The 16575-nt window shown below is 48.7% G+C and overlaps 2 protein-coding genes across 2 annotated transcripts in view; both read left to right on the forward strand.

The window, feature by feature from the left end:
* Positions 1-16575, forward strand: part of PYGM (glycogen phosphorylase, muscle associated) — a 234100-nt gene that overhangs the window by 43905 nt on the left and 173620 nt on the right. The window lies entirely within an intron of this gene.
* RASGRP2 (RAS guanyl releasing protein 2) overlaps positions 350-16575 on the forward strand; it is a 43730-nt gene continuing 27504 nt past the window's right edge. Inside the window, exons 1-7 of the mRNA XM_060252516.1 lie at positions 350-661; positions 10052-10204; positions 11384-11486; positions 12806-12868; positions 13328-13459; positions 14160-14310; positions 15078-15251. Of these exons, the coding sequence (XP_060108499.1) occupies positions 10132-10204; positions 11384-11486; positions 12806-12868; positions 13328-13459; positions 14160-14310; positions 15078-15251 (696 nt within the window). The 5' untranslated portion in view covers positions 350-661; positions 10052-10131. The remainder of the gene's footprint in view (positions 662-10051; positions 10205-11383; positions 11487-12805; positions 12869-13327; positions 13460-14159; positions 14311-15077; positions 15252-16575) is intronic.

Raw genomic sequence — 16575 nt, forward strand, 5'->3', positions numbered from 1 at the left:
AAGGGCACTCAGTGGCACTCCCCATGATTTAATTTTGACTTTGCCAAAGCACGGTGATATTAGGCTCATGTTAATCCAGTCTTCCTAAACGGGATTTGCAATTTTGGGGGAATGATCCAGTGGGAAGCGCAACGTTCACTCACTCAAACCCTCCCTTCGTGCCATCAGAGCGCCATCTCCTCAAAGTCCTCTGCTTACCCTCAGAGGCCCTGCGTATCGCTGCAAACAGATTCCGGGGCTCAGGCAGAGCTGGGCGGGTAAGCCGGTCTTGGCGCGGCGCTCTTTCCTTCCCCCGCGCCCCCTCCTCCCTCCCTGCCAGCAGCTAAGGGGTTCCGCCTTCCGCAGTGCGCTCGCCCGGAGTGCGGCGTGGTCTGGGTGACGGACTCGAGGCCACAGCGAGGGGCGTCCGATGCGGGAGCCACTGGCGGGGGACGCGGTGGCCGAGTAGCGCGGAGGGAGGCTGCCTCTCCGCCCCGCCCGGTCCTTCCCTCCGTCCCTCCCTCCGGTGGGGAGACAAGGCTGCGTCGCGCACGCCGAGGCACAGCCAAAGCCGGGCGGAGGAGCAGCCGTCGAAGCGCGCCCAGATTGCTGGCTGGAGCGGCCACGGGGAGCGGGGACTTCGAGGCGCGGCAACTGGGTGCCGATCTTGACCCCCCGCAAGGTACAAACGTCCCATCCGGGCCCACGCTTCGGGCGCGGGGAGGAAGCGAGCTAGGCTGAGCCCCACCTCTAGGACCTGTTTTCAATGCCGCGTCTTGCGAAAGCGGGAATAAAGGAGAGAGAGCGCTCTAGGCATGTGCAGAGCGCCGCTTCGTCGCGGACAGTGACCCCTTCCGCTGCTTGGGTTCTGAGGCGGAATTTCCCGGCAAGCTGGAAGCCTGTGAGTTCTGTCTTTTGGAACGCCTGGCCCAACGCCCCCATCCCCACCCCCGAGCGAAGGCAGAGCCCATTCCCTGCCGCTGTGCTTGGGGCTGAGGGAGGGGGACGAAGAAAGCCCCCTCCCCCCCCGACGACCTTGGCCCTCGAAGCAACCGCTCTCAGGTGTATTTCATGGAAAGCAATGAGGCTAAAGTGCACCTTTGAGCGCACAGGTTGCCTCCCGCCTCCGCACGCATTTTGGGATGGGGCAAAAGAGGTGTAGAGGGGACAGAAGGTGTGACTTCCAGGTGGCCTTGAATGCCTGCTTTAAAAAGGTATTGCTGACCCACCGCGGGCGGGGTGTGTGTTAACCTTCTTTGCTCAGGTGCACTGAAGAGGGAAAGGAAGCCGGGGAGAGGTCAGGTAGCTCCGTTCAAGCCAGCCTCCCTCCTCTTCCACGCTCAATCACTGTGCAGTGTTTGTGGGTGAGATTTAGTTCATGATGGTTAAGAGTAGCTTTGTGCTCACACCCTGTCATGTGGCTTGTCTCTTTTTTGTGGCTGCTTCACCCAGCTGCAGGGCTTGGGGGGGGGAGGGTAAAACAAATATCTGGGTAAACAGGTGTGCATCTCTTGACACACGACTGTGCATGCATGTATGTGGGGAGAGTCAGTTGGCTAATCAGAGGTGATTTGGGCTTCTTTAGTGCTCTATTTATGCTGATGAAGAAGGTGTCAATTGTTGGCAGTGCCGGTGCACAAAGAAAGGGATGTGTTGTGCAATTGTCTGGGGTCGGCACTCACTATGCGCTTGTGTGCCTTCTCCCCCAGGGATTCTGCTGGGGAGGGTATCCTGTGTGCGTAAAAGGGGCTGAGCATTGCAGCCTGGAGCACCACATGTGAAACCACCGCATCTTGTATGTGTGTGAAGGGATAGGGCGTGTGGTTTTTGTGTGCATGTGTGCCTGTATGAGAGGTCAGGCACAGGTTGGGTGCCGTGCAGAGGGAAAAGGCTTTGGGTTCCTTTCCGTGTGAAGGCTTTGCTTTTGGAATGTGTGGGTTTGCTTTTGAGACTTGCGTGTGTCTGTGTGTGTGTGCCTTCCTGCCGCAGATCCCTAGAATGCTTACCCCTTTCGTCTTTTTGTGTTGTGCAGCAGCTGCCTGTGTTGATAAATGTTTGTGCCACAGACAATCTGTTGTCAATATATTTATCCCGCTGAAGTGAAGCGGGGGGAGGTAGATGTTGGGAAATTACATTCTGCAACTGGTAGTTTGACTGAAATGTTGCAACCAGGCCTTGGGTATGCAGGAACCAAAAGGGGAAAAAAAAACCCACCCCAGTCTGCAGAGAGGCTGAATAACCAAGAAGTGGCACCTGTGTGGGGAGGTCTCCATGCTTTCTCCTGCTGAAGCTGCCCATCCCTGAATGTCGTCTCCTTTCAGGCTGCTGCTGAGCTTTAGATCCAAAACAGCAAAAAGGGGGGGGGGGGAACTTACCTAAAAATAACTCTACCAGAAAAATGCCAACCCACCATTTCCGAGCACAAAAGGCTGTCTGAAAAGATTAATAATAATTGCGCTCTACGACACAAAAGACATTCCTCACTACATACAGGGATTCCACGCGCTGTGCTAGGAAGAAATGCTAGTGTGGGAATGACAGCCACTTCAGCAGTTTGGGGGTATGACATTATCTCTCTTGGGAGCTTGGGGTGGCATGCATCTCTCCCCACCCTTTACCGTCATGGCTACCCACTGAGTCTTATGGCTGATCTGGGTCATCACAATCTAAGATGGACACTTTAACCACGCTGCTGTGCTTGATTCTCCTCATGCCAGATAGGTGGGTTCAGGCTTGTCTTTTCTATATGATACTTGCTCCTGTTTCTTCTTCAGATGGCCACTGTAGCGTAATGGTCAGAGTGCTGGACTAGGAGATTCAGGTTCAAACTCCCAGTCTGCCCGGGAAGCTTGCTGAATGACCTTGGATCAGTCTGTCTCTCTCAGCCTAACCTACCTCATGGGGGTGTTGTTGTGAGGATAACATTGGAGGAGAGGAGAACCATGCAGTAAGCCATTTGGGTCTCTGTTGCTGAGAAAAGCTGGGTATAAATAAAACTGTGTAAAAAGTTTCAGTTTTTAACTATATTTTTTCCTGTTGCATCATCATTGTGAAGCAAGTCGCTGTTCCCATTTTGCAGTGGGTGGGGAGAACTTGGGGACAGTGACTTGCCCAAGGCTACTGAGGGCCTGCATAGCGCAGATGGAAAGAGAGGCACTCAAGAGGTCCTGGTGGTCTCTAATTATTATGGAGTTCATGGGTTGGGTTCAAGGTTGCCAACTTGTGTTCTGTGTAATAGTAAGACATGCTCTGGTAATAGTAGGACATACTCTGCTCTAGTAAGACCTCACCCTGGAGTATTGTGTTCAGTTTTGGGCACCACATTTTAAGAAGGTTATAGACATGCTGGAACGGGTCCAGAGGAGGGTGACAAAGATGGTGAGGGGTCTGGAGACTAAGTCATATGAAGAAAGGTTGAAGGAGCTATATATATAATTTTTTTTTTGGTCACTGTGTGACACAGAGTGTTGGACTGGATGGGCCATTGGCCTGATCCAACATGGCTTCTCTTATGTTCTTATGAGCTGGGCCTGTTTAGTCTGGATAGGAGACGGCTGAGACGGTGACATGATCACCATCTTCAAGTACTTGAAGGATTGTCGCATAGAGGATGTTGTGGAATTGTTTTCTGTGACCCCAGAAGGTAGGACCAGAACCAGTGGGTTGAAATTAAATCAAACAGTTTCCAGCTCAACATTAGGAAGAACTTCCTGACCATTAGAGTGGTTTCTCAGTGGAACAGGCTTCCTCAGAGGTGGTGGGCTCTCCTTCCTTAGAGGTTTTTAAACAGAGGCTTGATGGCCATCTGACAGCAATGAAGATCCTGTGAATTTAGGGGGAGGTATTGTGAGTTTCCTGCATTGTGCAGGGTTGAACTAGATGACCCTGGAGGTCCCTTCCTACTCTATGATTCTATGAGTTCTGAGTTCTCCTCAGCTTCCAAGCATGTGGTGCCCAGTTCAGACTGCCACTGTGGTGATTGTGGAGAAGTGGCTTCAGGCTTCCGTCCTGCACTGTTTACTTGACCTGAAATGGTCTTGGAGGGGGACCCTATTTCCTGCTTGAGAAAACCCACAAGTATACTGTTTCAGATCAGAAAAATGGCGCAGAGTGGGGGAAAGCCAAAGCCACAAGTACAACAGTTGTGATCTGAATTGCTCACCATCTGCACAGGAGCCGAGGAGAGCCCACAACTGGTATCTGACCATTACATAGTTTCAGAGGTGGAACCGTGGACACCATCTGTGTATGTAGTTTGAAGCTGCCATTCGATTGCTCTGACTTAGGGTTGCCAGCCTCCAGGTGGGGGCTGGAGATCTCCCACTTTTACAATAGATCTCCAGCTGGAGATCGGCTCCGGTGGAGAAAATGGCTGTTTGGAAGGTGGACCCTATGTCATTGTACCATGCTGAGGCCTCTCCTCTTCCCAAACCCCGCCCTCTCCCAGATCCATCCCCAAAGTCTCTAGGTATCTATCCCCAAAGTCTCCAGGTGTATTTTCCAACACAGATCTGGCAACCCTACATTGTATGCTGAATTCTTAGCCCTCAATTATGTTCAGAAGAGTGTTGTGTGTGTATGTTATGTTACAATAAGCCTTGCTCATAGATTAGGTGAACAGTAGCTAACCCACTATTTAACAACTACATCTGAAGAAACTGAGGTGTAGGCAGATTGGCTGACTGTATAAACTCAATTGGTTGGTTGCGGTGAAACACCATGTGGCGTGTGACAGTGGCTGTGAACAACTACATATTCCTAGCTGCCCCAAGAAAGATAGTTTCAGAAAGTAGCTATATTGGGCTGGGTTCTCCCAGTGGCTCCTTTTATACTAGCAGGATTTTTAGAGTGTAAGCTGATGTAGGAAATTTTACCAGAAGCTTTTACCCTGAAAATCTTATTGCTCTTTAAGGCCCTACTGGAATCTCAGAAAGAGTGTGTGTGTGGGGGAGGAATTTTCACTATAGATTCTTTACCTAAAACTATCCCCCCCCCCAAAAAAAAAACCATTGTAGCTGATTTATATGTAGAATTTTAACATATATGCTTGTTTGAGGATATGATGGTGTGAAAGAGCATGTGGAAATCTTATACCAGAGGCTGTTCAGAGGAGAAAGATAAACTTCTAAATTTTAAAAAACATTGTATCTGGAAATCGTGTGGCCTGAATGGCTTGGTTTAAAAGGCCCTGCTTTTGTGTTTTCCGTGTCACATGAACAGCACTTAGAAGAAGTGGGCCTTAGTGGCCCCCTGAGACTAGTTTCCTGCTGTGGCGGAAGCAGTTACTGCTAACAGGCTTCAAGGCCTACAGTACAAGCCCATTTTCTCTCAGCATTGGGGGATTGCAGACCTTTCTGTCAAGAAGGCTGCAGTTTGAGCTTGGTGGAATTCCTGCAAGTCAGTCTGCTTCTGTGGTCAGCTCAACAGCAAGAGGCCGGCTGGAGTTCCCAGGCTGAGGAACTTGTCTAAAATCATCCGCCAGCCCTGAGTCATCCCCTGGCAAAAGCCCCAGGTCCTGGCCTGCCTTCCAAACATTCCATGGCTCTTTCTTTCACTTGGGATGATGAGAGTGCATAGATGTGTGCTAAAAACTCTGATCCCTGTAATGAGGTAGGGTGGGATCTGAGACTTTGCACCATCTTTCCCCAAGGGCAAGAACAGGTTCTTTTGCCTTTCTGTCCTTATTTACAGAAAAAGACTAAGTTCAGCACAGATAAGGGAGACTGGCTGAAAAGAAACATTTTCCCCTCCAACTTTGCCTCAAACCCTGCCCCCCCTCCACTTGTTCCTACTGAACAGAGGAGAGGGAACCCTGCCTTGGCCTAGCATCCTCAAGGGGACAGAAATGACTTGGCTTGGATCCCTACATCCAAACAGCCTGTGTCTGCTCAGAGCCAAGATTTCTGGGCCCCTTTTCTTTGCTCTCAGGGTTGGAGATTTGTATCTAGGGGTAAAGTTCTTGAACAAAGTTGGAACTCCACCAACAAAAGAAAGGTTTTATACCCACCTTTTCAGGCAGCTAGTGCTTTCAGTCTAAAATGAGAATGCCTGGTACTCCAAACTCCTGTTCACATGTTATATTCTGAATGTATTGTGTACATCTGTTTGGAGAAAGAGCCAACACACATTCCCTACACATTCCCTATGCAATTGAAACTAGGGCCACCCAAGTAAATGCGGGGTTTGTGTCACACTTTCAGTTTTACATGTGTTGAATATAACATGAGAATTAGTAAATGCATGGTTTTTTTTAAAACCAAGCTGTACCCTGTACACATGTGTTCACTGTAGCTTGTGATCAGTGCTGGCTTGGAAACCATTTTCTGACCTGGAAACTCCTGGTCCTGAATCCTGGATTGTGCAAAATGTTTGGTAAAGGAAAGCACTCTATGTAAGCATATGAGTTGTCATCTGAGTGGGAAGGTACTTCCATGGCTGAGCTCTGACCTAAAAGAAAAAGCCTTGTTTGGTGAAACCAGAGACCCATTCCATCCCAAGTTCTGTCTTTAGCAACAGACCGTCTTCTTGAACTTCTTAAGCAAAGCACCAATACTTTCATACCCTCTTGGCTGTCCCCAGCATCTCTGAATTGGGCCTCTTCGACATACTTCATCTCTCTCTCAAACACCCTCCTCAAACAGTAGCTTTTGTCCTGTTAACCTCAACAGTAGATTCCTGTCCTTCTGTGTCCTGTACATTGCCACTTCAGCAAGAAGTGGTTTTGTCCCCAGGGTTGAAATGAAAGGAGCAGGCGCTCCATTGAAAGGGCAGTCTAGCCAACTCTCTGTACCCAGAAGGGCTGAAACTGTACTCCAGAACCATCCATGCTGTTTGTTTCAAAATCTTGAGACACTTCTGAATCGTCCAGTGATAACTGAATCCCAAATTAGCACTGATGAAGTGGAGAACTGTGGACAAGAGGGTCACACAGGCAGGAAATCCTTACAGCGGGTGTGCAATATAGTTTGACGAGTTCTTAAGGGTGAGGCTGGAGGAAACACTGTGCAACTCCCTTCTGACTTCTTCATGTCCTGCCTCAACTGGTGCAGCCCTTCCTACAAGTGAGGTTTTTGATGTTGTGGTGCAGCTGCTGTGGATGGAAGGCTTCTCTCTCTATGACAGTTCTTCAAAATTCCCTTCTGCAGTTTTCGTTTCCACCCTCCAGGATATTGCTTTTCGGAAATGATGCTGACCCTGAGAGCAGCTAGTCCTGATGTTGTTTTCGATGCAGGAGATGTAGCAGTGCCGTCTTTGGTAGTGAGCATCTGGACAGCCACTTTAGGAAGCAGGATGCTGGCTTAGGTAGCCCTTTGGTCTGATCTTGCAAGGTAGTATTGTTTGCGTTCATGTCAAATCGAGAGGCCAGTCTCTCAATCCGCAGAGGAAAAAGCAGTCTGGTTTGGGCTGGAGAATCAAGCTGATGTCAAAATGATCTTGCAACTGTTATGATTTTGCAACCTTGAAGGAAACTCTTCCAATGTGCTTCCCCCCGACCCCCGCGTGACTGTGACATCATTATGATAACCAAATACAAGCGGCAGGGTGGATCTCTCTGATCTCACTTACATAAGAATTGGATGAGGGAGGGGGGGGTCAAAAGTCCACCAGATCTAATTCCCATTCACACTGACTTCACCCCTTCATTGTTGCACCATATTGTGAAGGAGATAAGTTCTGTTTCATAGAGCTGTCATGAGGATGAACCTCAGACTGCAGAGCAGTTTGAAAAGGGGCATACAGATGAATTCTAGACAGGGAGATGCTTGCACAGCAAGGGGGTGGGGGATTCTCCTGTTTGAAAGGACAGAAATAAACTGAGGCCAACCAAGCCTTAAATTGGGGAGTTTGTACAAACCAGAAGGAGAGTGTTTCAGTCCCCCAGGACACTCTGACCTTGGGACTGCTGCTCATGTTGCAAGATATATAATTAGTGCCCCAGAAGGTTGGACCAGAACCAGTGGGTTGAAATTAAATTAAAAGAGTTTTTGGCTAAACATTAGGAAGAACTTCCTGACAGAGCTGTTCCTCGGTGGAACAGGCTTCCTTGGGAGGTGGTGGGCTCTCTTTCTTTGGAGAGGAGGCTAGATGGCCATCTGACAGCAATGCTGATTCTGTGGTCTTGGGCCGTTCATGAGGAGAGTAGGAAGTGTTGTGTCAGTGCTTAGTTCCTGTGGCCCTTTCTTGCACACCCAGGGAACTGCTGATTGCCACTCTGGGGTCAGGAAGCAATTTTCTTCAGGCCAGTTTAGCCAGGGATCCTGAAGAAGGGTGGTGGTTTTTTTTGGCCATCTTTTGGGCATGGAGCAGGTGTCACTGGGAGTGTGGGGGAGAGGTATTTGTGAGTTTCCTACATTGTGCAGGGGGCTGGACTATGGTTCTATAAATCAGTGATGCGTTAAGCAGTGGGTCTGTATAGGGGTGAGAGTAAACACCACTGAACAGACTGGACTAGGATTGAGTAGACCTTTTAGGATTGGTTTGTAAATTTGTCATTTTGACTGCCTCAAAAGGACACTTACAGTAATTAAAAAGCAATGCAAATCCCAATGAAATGAAGAAAAATCTCAAGGAGGGGAGCTCTCCATGAGGTCTTGATCCAAGTACACTGGGAAGAAGTTTGGTTGCTGCCTTTTCTCCCACCATCCTCACTGGTGGCAGTCGAAGACGACAAGCTGTCAGTGGGGCGGGACCTGTTCAGAAGGATGTCTGGCTGCTGTCATAAGGGACGGAATTGAGAATGTTCACAAGAATCTTTTCCTCCAGCAATGGGTGTCAGCTTTGCAAAAAATCTGTGGCTCCCTGTTATGTGTTTGCGATGGGCAGAGGGACTTTGCTGCCACATAATGTGCAAAGTAGCTGCCTTTCTTCTGAACCCAATTTGGTGCCCAGGGTAGAATTGGGGAGGGATAGCGGCATTGAATGATGAATTCTCCCTTGGTCACCTGCTGAGAAAGGACAGAAAATCTACCAAAGAATCCACATCCTGGGCCTTTCCATTTGTTTGCTTAGCTGTTTATTACCCTGCTTTCCTCCCCATTGGGGACACAGGCAACTTACAATATTGTTCTCTCCTACATTTTATCCTTGCAACAGTAACGTTAGACTGAGTGTGTCACTACCTCACAGGCCACTCAATGCACTTTCAGAGCAGGGTGGCATAGATGTCTCCCCGCCTGTCTCTCCTGCATTGTGTCGGGCAGCAGCATCCATCCAATTTGGGTCTCTCAGATCCTCATCTGACACTGTAGCCACTACACCATGCTGTCTCTCCCTGCTGTTCCTTCACTGATGGGGAGAATTGGGAACCACCATTCCATTGTTCCTCATGTAAATGCTGGCGATGCATGCAAACTAACAGGGCAATTTCTACATTGCCTGTGAGAACACACTCAGCAATCTCTGCTTTGGTTGTGTGTTGGGTTTAGCGTTTCTTTCATGTTCCAGTAAGGTCCTGTGGTGTGTTTTAGATACTTTCTGTTTGCTAATGCGGGATTTATCCTCCAGTTAGGATACATCTTCCACCATGTGAAATTGCAGCCCTGCACCCCCGGCAGGACCAGATCTACATGTTTTTTGAGGGGGGGGGGAATTAAAAAACGATGCCCCTTGTGAGCCCATTATATCTTATGGGCCCATAGAATAGAATGGACTCCGTACCCAATTTGGCACCCCCCCTCTGGTGGTGCCTGGGGTAAGCGCTCCCTCTGCCCCTCCCTGGAGCCGGCCTTGCCCCCTGGTTCCAATTTCAGAAATAGTTGCATTACCAATAATTTTCTTTTCTTGTTCTTGTTAAGCCAATTTGGTGTAGTGGTTAAGTGTGCGGACTCTTATCTGGGAGAACTGGGTTTGATTCCCCACTCCTCCACTTGCACCTGCTGGAATGGCCTTGGGCCAGCCATAGCTCTGGCAGAAGTTGTCCTTGAAAGGGCAGCTGCTGTGAGAGCCCTCTCCAGCCCCACCCACCTCACAGGGTGTCTGTTGTGGGGGAGGAAGGTAAAGGAGATTGTGAGCCGCTCTGAGACTCTTTGGAGTGGAGGGCGGGATATAAATCTAATATCTTCTTCTTCTTAAGGTGCACTCTCAGGGATACTTTCCCACCGACACTGGTGACAGTGCTGTGCCCAGCTTGGGTGGCAGGACTGAGGAGCTGAAATGTCTGGGACTCTGGACCTGGAAAAGGGGTGCACAGTGGATGAACTTTTACATGGCTGCATTGAGGCTTTTGGTGAGTAGGGGAGGGAGAGGCAGAATTGTTTCTTGGAGTCAAATATGGGGAAGGGAGTCAGCTTGCAATGGATTCTCCAAGCCACACAAGCATGGCGGGGGGGGGGGGGGGTGCTGCCCCTCGGTGGGAGGCTTCCTCTGACATAGATACCTCCCTGCCTGTCTCTCCTGCATTGTATTGGACAGCTGCATTCACCCAGTTTGGTAGACTGCAGACAAGTCCATACTAATCAGGAGCACTTACTTTGGGCTGTAGGTTGCATACAATCAGCAGACTTTCAGCTTGATTTGTAGTACACTTGTCCCAAAGACTGGCAAGACTTTGGGGCTGATGGTGGACCTAGGATTTTAGCCCCCAGAGTGACTCTGGTGGTAGCTCAGGGCTGATTCCTGAATTTCTACTGCTACTGTTTCCAAGATGAGGGAAGGAAAGAGCTACATCTTGCAGCTTAAGACCTTTTGAAGGAGGGAGAAAGACCCTTAGTTTGCTTGTTTCTAAAGACCTGTCTTTAGCTTGCTTGTTGCTCCTTATTCGGAGTAGGGAGGTGGCTAGTGTATTGGTTTTTGGGCAAAAGCTTCCACAGGCCTCCTTGTGGGAATAGCACCCAGGGGTCAGAGAGGGCTGGAGCATCAAATGGAACGTATTGCTAAAAACAGATGCAGGGTTTTGCACGTGTGCTTGCCTGTGCTGTGGGGAGTGCCAGGTTGAGAAAAAGAACAAAGTGCAGCAACACATAAAGGACGTCCTGCCTAAGCGGGCTGTGGATTGGCCCTCTGGTTGTGGCCTTTTGGGGGTCAGGAGGGTCTTTCTTCCTTCTTCAAAAGATCTTAAGCTGAATGCTTATCCGTGAAAGTTTATGCCTGAATAAATGCTTGTTAGTCTTTAAGGAGCTGCAAGACTCCCATTTGAGTTTGCTGCAACACATCTGGCAATTTTGAAGGATTGGAGCTCTACAAGCAGGTTGCTGCTGCTGCTTCCTTGGTCCCCTTCAGTTTTGAAAGGAATGGTCTAAGAATCTTTTTTATCAGCAGGGTAGGATGCAAGTATTTTAAACAATTAAACAGCTGTTTGTGTTGGAGGGACCAAGATGGTGGGGGGCAGGTTCCAAGGAGCAAGGGCTAGAGAGAGGCAGGAAGTCCATAAAGTGTTTGTTCTGACCTGTTCTGTGTTCTCTTGCAGATGATGAGGGCAAAGTTCGAGACCCGCAACTGGTCCGCATGTTTCTCATGATGCACCCGTGGTACATCCCTTCCTCAGAGCTGGCTGCCAAGTTGCTGAAGATATATCCTTCTTTAGTCCCGTCTGCCCTCTGCCCTGCACAATTCTCTGGCTTTATGACCACCCACATTTCTTTGCCTGGTCTGTGTATCTCCATTTCCTCCTCCTGCGAATTTCTCATGTGCTGTCTGCTTCGTTTCCTTTGATAGTGCCCCCTTCTTTAAAACAGGAAACAGCCCCCCCCCACCAACACCAAAAATGCCTGCTAGCCAAAGTCATGTTACTCCCTGGAGGTCCCTGTCTCCAGAGGGTGGTGAGTGGGGGGCAGCTTCCTTTCTGCCTCTGCAGTCCCGGGGAAAGGAGCACTTGATCGCTCTGTCCACAGCGGTGAGGCAGTAGAGTGGATTATTCTCTGACATCCTTCCAGAACTGGCCTGTCCCATTGTTTCCTCAAGCCTTCCATCTTTTGCAGAGCAAACAAGGGGGATGGCTCCCCCAAATCTGACCCTTCTTGGAGCCTTTAACTGCATCTGAAAGTTTCCATATTAATTTTCATGGCTTTCTTTGCATTTATAAAAAGAATTGGCTGGCTGTCCTTGAGAACCAACGGGAGCTGGTTGCTGACTGAGGATTGTTTTGTTTTGTTTTTTATATCCATGTACTCAATGGAAACTTCAGCCTCATTTCAACATAGTGGTTGCTGAAAGAACTCCTCCATGTGGAACTTTGCAGCCATGCTGCCTTTCCTTTAAACCGGATTTTGCACAGGTAGCGGCCCAGTTTAAATGAGATGCCATGCAAATGCCAAAGGCTCATAATTAGTTACTCTCAGCCAGCATTATAACAAAGCTGGAATCCAGTGGCACCTTTAAGACCAACAGTTTCACATTTTGAGTAAAACTTTGTTGGTCTTAAAGGTGCCACTGGACTCCAATGATGTTCTGTTGCTGTGTTGGTGATTTCTCAGTCAGCATGACATTTAAGTTTTAGAGGCTACTGCCAAGGAGTCAGTGTGGCTTAGTGGTTAGTGTGGTGGACTAGGGCCCAGGAGAACCAGGTTCAAATCTCAGCTCTGCCAAGGAAATTCATCAACTGACCTTGGGCCTTCCATGCTCTTTCACTCTGTGGTACCTCACATGCTTCTTGTTGTGAGGATAGGTTGGAGGAGGGGGCAATGATTTGATCGGATGCTTGGAGTCCCCCTTGGGGGAAAAGTGGGATGATCTATAAAATAAAAAAGAACATAGTCTCATGTACAGTGCAGTGTAGTTTGGGATGTGGCCGTACCATAAAAACCTGCAGCCTCACTTACTTTTCTGATATTCTCCAGTCTAACACTCTTTCCAAGACTGACACAGTTATGTCCTTAGCTCTGCCCTGAACTTACCAGGAATCACGCGGGCCAGAAAACAATTCCCTGCAGGTGAAAACTTGTCATCTGGTCAGGTAGGTCCATTTACAGGGGTGAAAAGTGGGAAGAACTGAACTTGAACTCAGTGCCCCAGTAGAAACTCCCATCCCACTTACAACCTGCTTTCAGTGCAAGAGGTTTTGCCTTGAAATAGCAAGGAAATGCACTGCGAACACATGGTGGTTTTGGCTCTCTCATCAAAACCGATGCCCGAAACTTCTTAGATTGAGGATTGGGCTGTATGCTGCAGGCCTAAGGTCCATCAGTTATATATCATCATTTGGAAATGAATCATGGGAGGGGAAGGAGCTGGGAATGCAGCCAGGAAGCAGGATCCATTGCTTGGCAGGATGCCACTGTTTCAGTATTTCCCTTTGAGGTCTCCACTGATGGTTCAGTGGTGTTCAACTGAGAGAAGACTTCTAGGTTAACAATGCCTAATCCAGAGAATGCTTCTTCTCCCCTTCTCCCCTGTCTTTCTTGGTCCCTGACAGATACTGGATCTCAGCATTTCCAGCAGAATTCGATTTGAACCCAGAACTGGCAGATCAGATCAAGGAGCTGAAGGAACTTCTAGGGCGGGAAGGGAATCAATGTCACAGCAATCTCATTGACATAGAGAGCGTGTAGGTAAACGAGGGGGGCACAATTGCCCACCTGTCCCTCCAACTTTCTTTGCTGGCTTTGTGGGTTTAATTGTTGTTTTTTTTTTGCAGCAGGTTGGAGTTGGGTGTGATTCCACTGCAAAATGTTGGCTGGAAATATGGCTTTCATGCCAAGTTTTGCAAGATTTGCACGTATAGTGCTCTTCCCAAAGACTGGCTTTTCCCGGTGTATTCTGGGCATAAAAGTAGTAAAGATGGCTGAGCTTTCCCCTAAGCCAGGCTTTCTCCCTGGAGGCACCTCTTTGTGGAATATACTACTCAAGGAGAGTCCCTGGGTTCAGGAGGCTGTTTGGATGCCTTGTTTCGGATGGCTTTTGCTGAGATTGGGATTGGAGCTGTTACACATTGATTTTAAACATTTTTATGTGGTCTTGTTCTTGTTTGTGGCCTTATTTAGACGATGGATTGTTGTGTAAACCACTTTGAGGGTTTGTTTGGGGGGAGGGGGTTCTAAGACTAGATGTACATTTTTAAAAGAAGCAAATAATTTTTTAAAAAATGGAATAACTGCAGCCAGCCCCCCCCCCTTTTCCCTGCATCTGAGATTAGGGAGATTAGGCAGGCGTGAGCCCCAGCGTTTTCTTCTGCACGAGCAATTAGCCCATTTGCATGTTTCCATTTGCATCCCACTTCACAGCTGACCTTTCCTGTCCTTTCCCAGCCCTACTTACAAGTGGAAGCGGCAAGTCACTCAACGCCAGCCAGTGGCCCAGAAAAAACGCAAAACGTCACTCCTTTTTGACCACTTGGAATCGGGGGAGCTGGCGGAGCATCTCACTCACCTGGAATACCGCTCCTTCAGCAAGATATTGGTGAGGACCAAGCTTTTCCTGAGGTCTCCTTTCCTGAAAAATTAATCAGTTCTCTGAGATCAGGCTTGATTTTCCTTGGAGGAAGTGGTGGGGGGAAGGGATTCCACACCCACTTCCCCCCCTCCCAAGCATTGTTGTCCCAGCTGGTGTTGTGTCTTGCACTTGCCACACACCTGGCTTAGTGCCACCAAGATATCTAGGGTGGCATTGTTATCTCAAGGCCCACAAAAACCAGCCCTGATAGTTGACCTCTCTCCCAATGCTGGGAGCTAGGGCAAGGCATGGTGATTTCACTGTTTTAATTATTTTATGCCATATGAACATATGAAACTGCCTTCTACTGAGTAGGACCACTGGTCTTTAAGGTCAGTATTTACTCTGACTGGCAGCTGCTCTTCAGGGTCTCAGGTAGAGGTTTTTTTTATCATCTACTAACCTGATTCTTTTTAACTGGAGATGCCGGGGACTGAACTTGGGACCTTTGGCATGCAAAGCAGATACTCTGCCACTGAACCATGCCCATGCACCCACTGCAAACTGGCTGCTGTGAGAAACCAAGGGCTCTGTGGACAGAGTTGTCAAAAGCAACTCATGGATCTGTCCCTCCTGCCACCCGTCTGACAGAAGCAGCTTTAAGCAGGATTCCCGGCGCTAGCAAGAATGAGAAAACTTCTTTTGCAGATTGAAGTCAAATCCAAAAATCCAAAAACTTCTGTATTGAGGAGGCTCTCCCCTTGAATTTGCTGTTTTCCCCTCCTCTTCCTCAGTTTCAGGACTACCACAGTTTTGTCATGCATGGCTGCACGGTGGATAACCCCATCCTGGAACGATTCATCACCCTCTTCAACAGCGTCTCCCAGTGGGTGCAGCTGATGGTTCTCAGCAAGCCCACGGCTCAGCAGCGAGCTCAGGTCATCACCCGCTTTGTCATGGTGGCTCAGGTGAGAAAGCACAAACTTTTTCCTTTTTTTAAAAAAAAAAAGAAGAGAAGACAGCCTTCAACTTCTTGATAACTTAACAGTATTTAAGGTGATGCTATTAAGTCTGTCCAGATCCGCTATTTCATACTCTGATTCTCTTACTAGAACCTTTTAAAGCCCAACAGCACCCTTAACATGGGGAGTCTGCAAACAAATTAGGAGTGAAAGTAACATAGAATCAATCATAGAATCATAGAGTTGGAAGGGGACCTCCAGGGTCATCAAGTCCAACCCCCTGCACAGTGCAGGAAACTCACAAATACCTCCCCTTTCTGCACCCCCAGTGTGTTCCATGCCCAGAACTTGAATGGTTCTGGTCTCTCTTGGGCAGCTCAAAGCAGAAGGTGGGAGGTACAGCTTTGACCATTTGATTAGGTTAGCTCAATCTCATCAGGTCTCGGAAGCTAAGCAGTGTCAGCCTGGTTAGTATTTGGATGGGAGACCACCAAGGAAGCCCAGGGTCACTATGCAGAGGCAGGCAATGGAAAACTAAAAACCTCTGTGCATTGAAAACCCCATCAGTCCACTGCTACTTGATGGTGATTTTCACTACCACCACTCTGTACAGACCCCTTCACCCCTGAAAACAATTTGGAGTAGGAGAATAAACATTTTACTTTTGACAAACAAACTCAGCTAAGGAAATCTGAGATTTTCTTCCCTCCATCCTGCTTTTTCGATTGACATGGGGAGCTCTCCCAACCCCCAGATGTCTCTTGCTCAGCTCTGTATCTCACCAGCAAATGCCACCCCTCCCCAGCTGCTGTGACCTCTCCAAACCAGGCTCAGCTTGATTGCAAAGAGGTCTGTCATTGCGCTGTTTTCCCTGAGAGGGCCGTGAGCATCAATTAGCAGGGAAGCCAGCTATATAAATAAAACGTGTTTGGTTTGTCCTTCCCTGGTGGAGGGTGTGAAGTTCAGGGCGACCTTTTTATTCTTACTAGACTATGTTCCTTTTGCAGGGGAGGGAGGAACGCTTGCTGGCGACTATAAAAATCTATTTATACAATCGCAGACTGAGAAGGAATGAGAGGGATGCAGCGGCGGGGACGGGGGGAGGAGAACATGTACCATTCCCCAGGCAAAATCAACGTTGCCCCAGAACCCAGCCTTCTCTAAGCACATCCGACTGCTACTTCTCTCAAGCCTTTTTTTTGGTTTTGTGGCTCGCAGCTCTGCCAAGTCCAGTGTGGCCTGTGGTGTGGTGTGTGCACTTCCTTTTAGTGGCTGGCTGCGACCAACAGGCAGGGCAAGTTGTTCTGTGAAGTGTGGGTTCTGTGGCTTC

This window comes from Heteronotia binoei, chromosome 1 (assembly GCF_032191835.1).
Source record: "Heteronotia binoei isolate CCM8104 ecotype False Entrance Well chromosome 1, APGP_CSIRO_Hbin_v1, whole genome shotgun sequence".
Classification (NCBI taxonomy): Eukaryota; Metazoa; Chordata; class Lepidosauria; order Squamata; family Gekkonidae; genus Heteronotia; species Heteronotia binoei.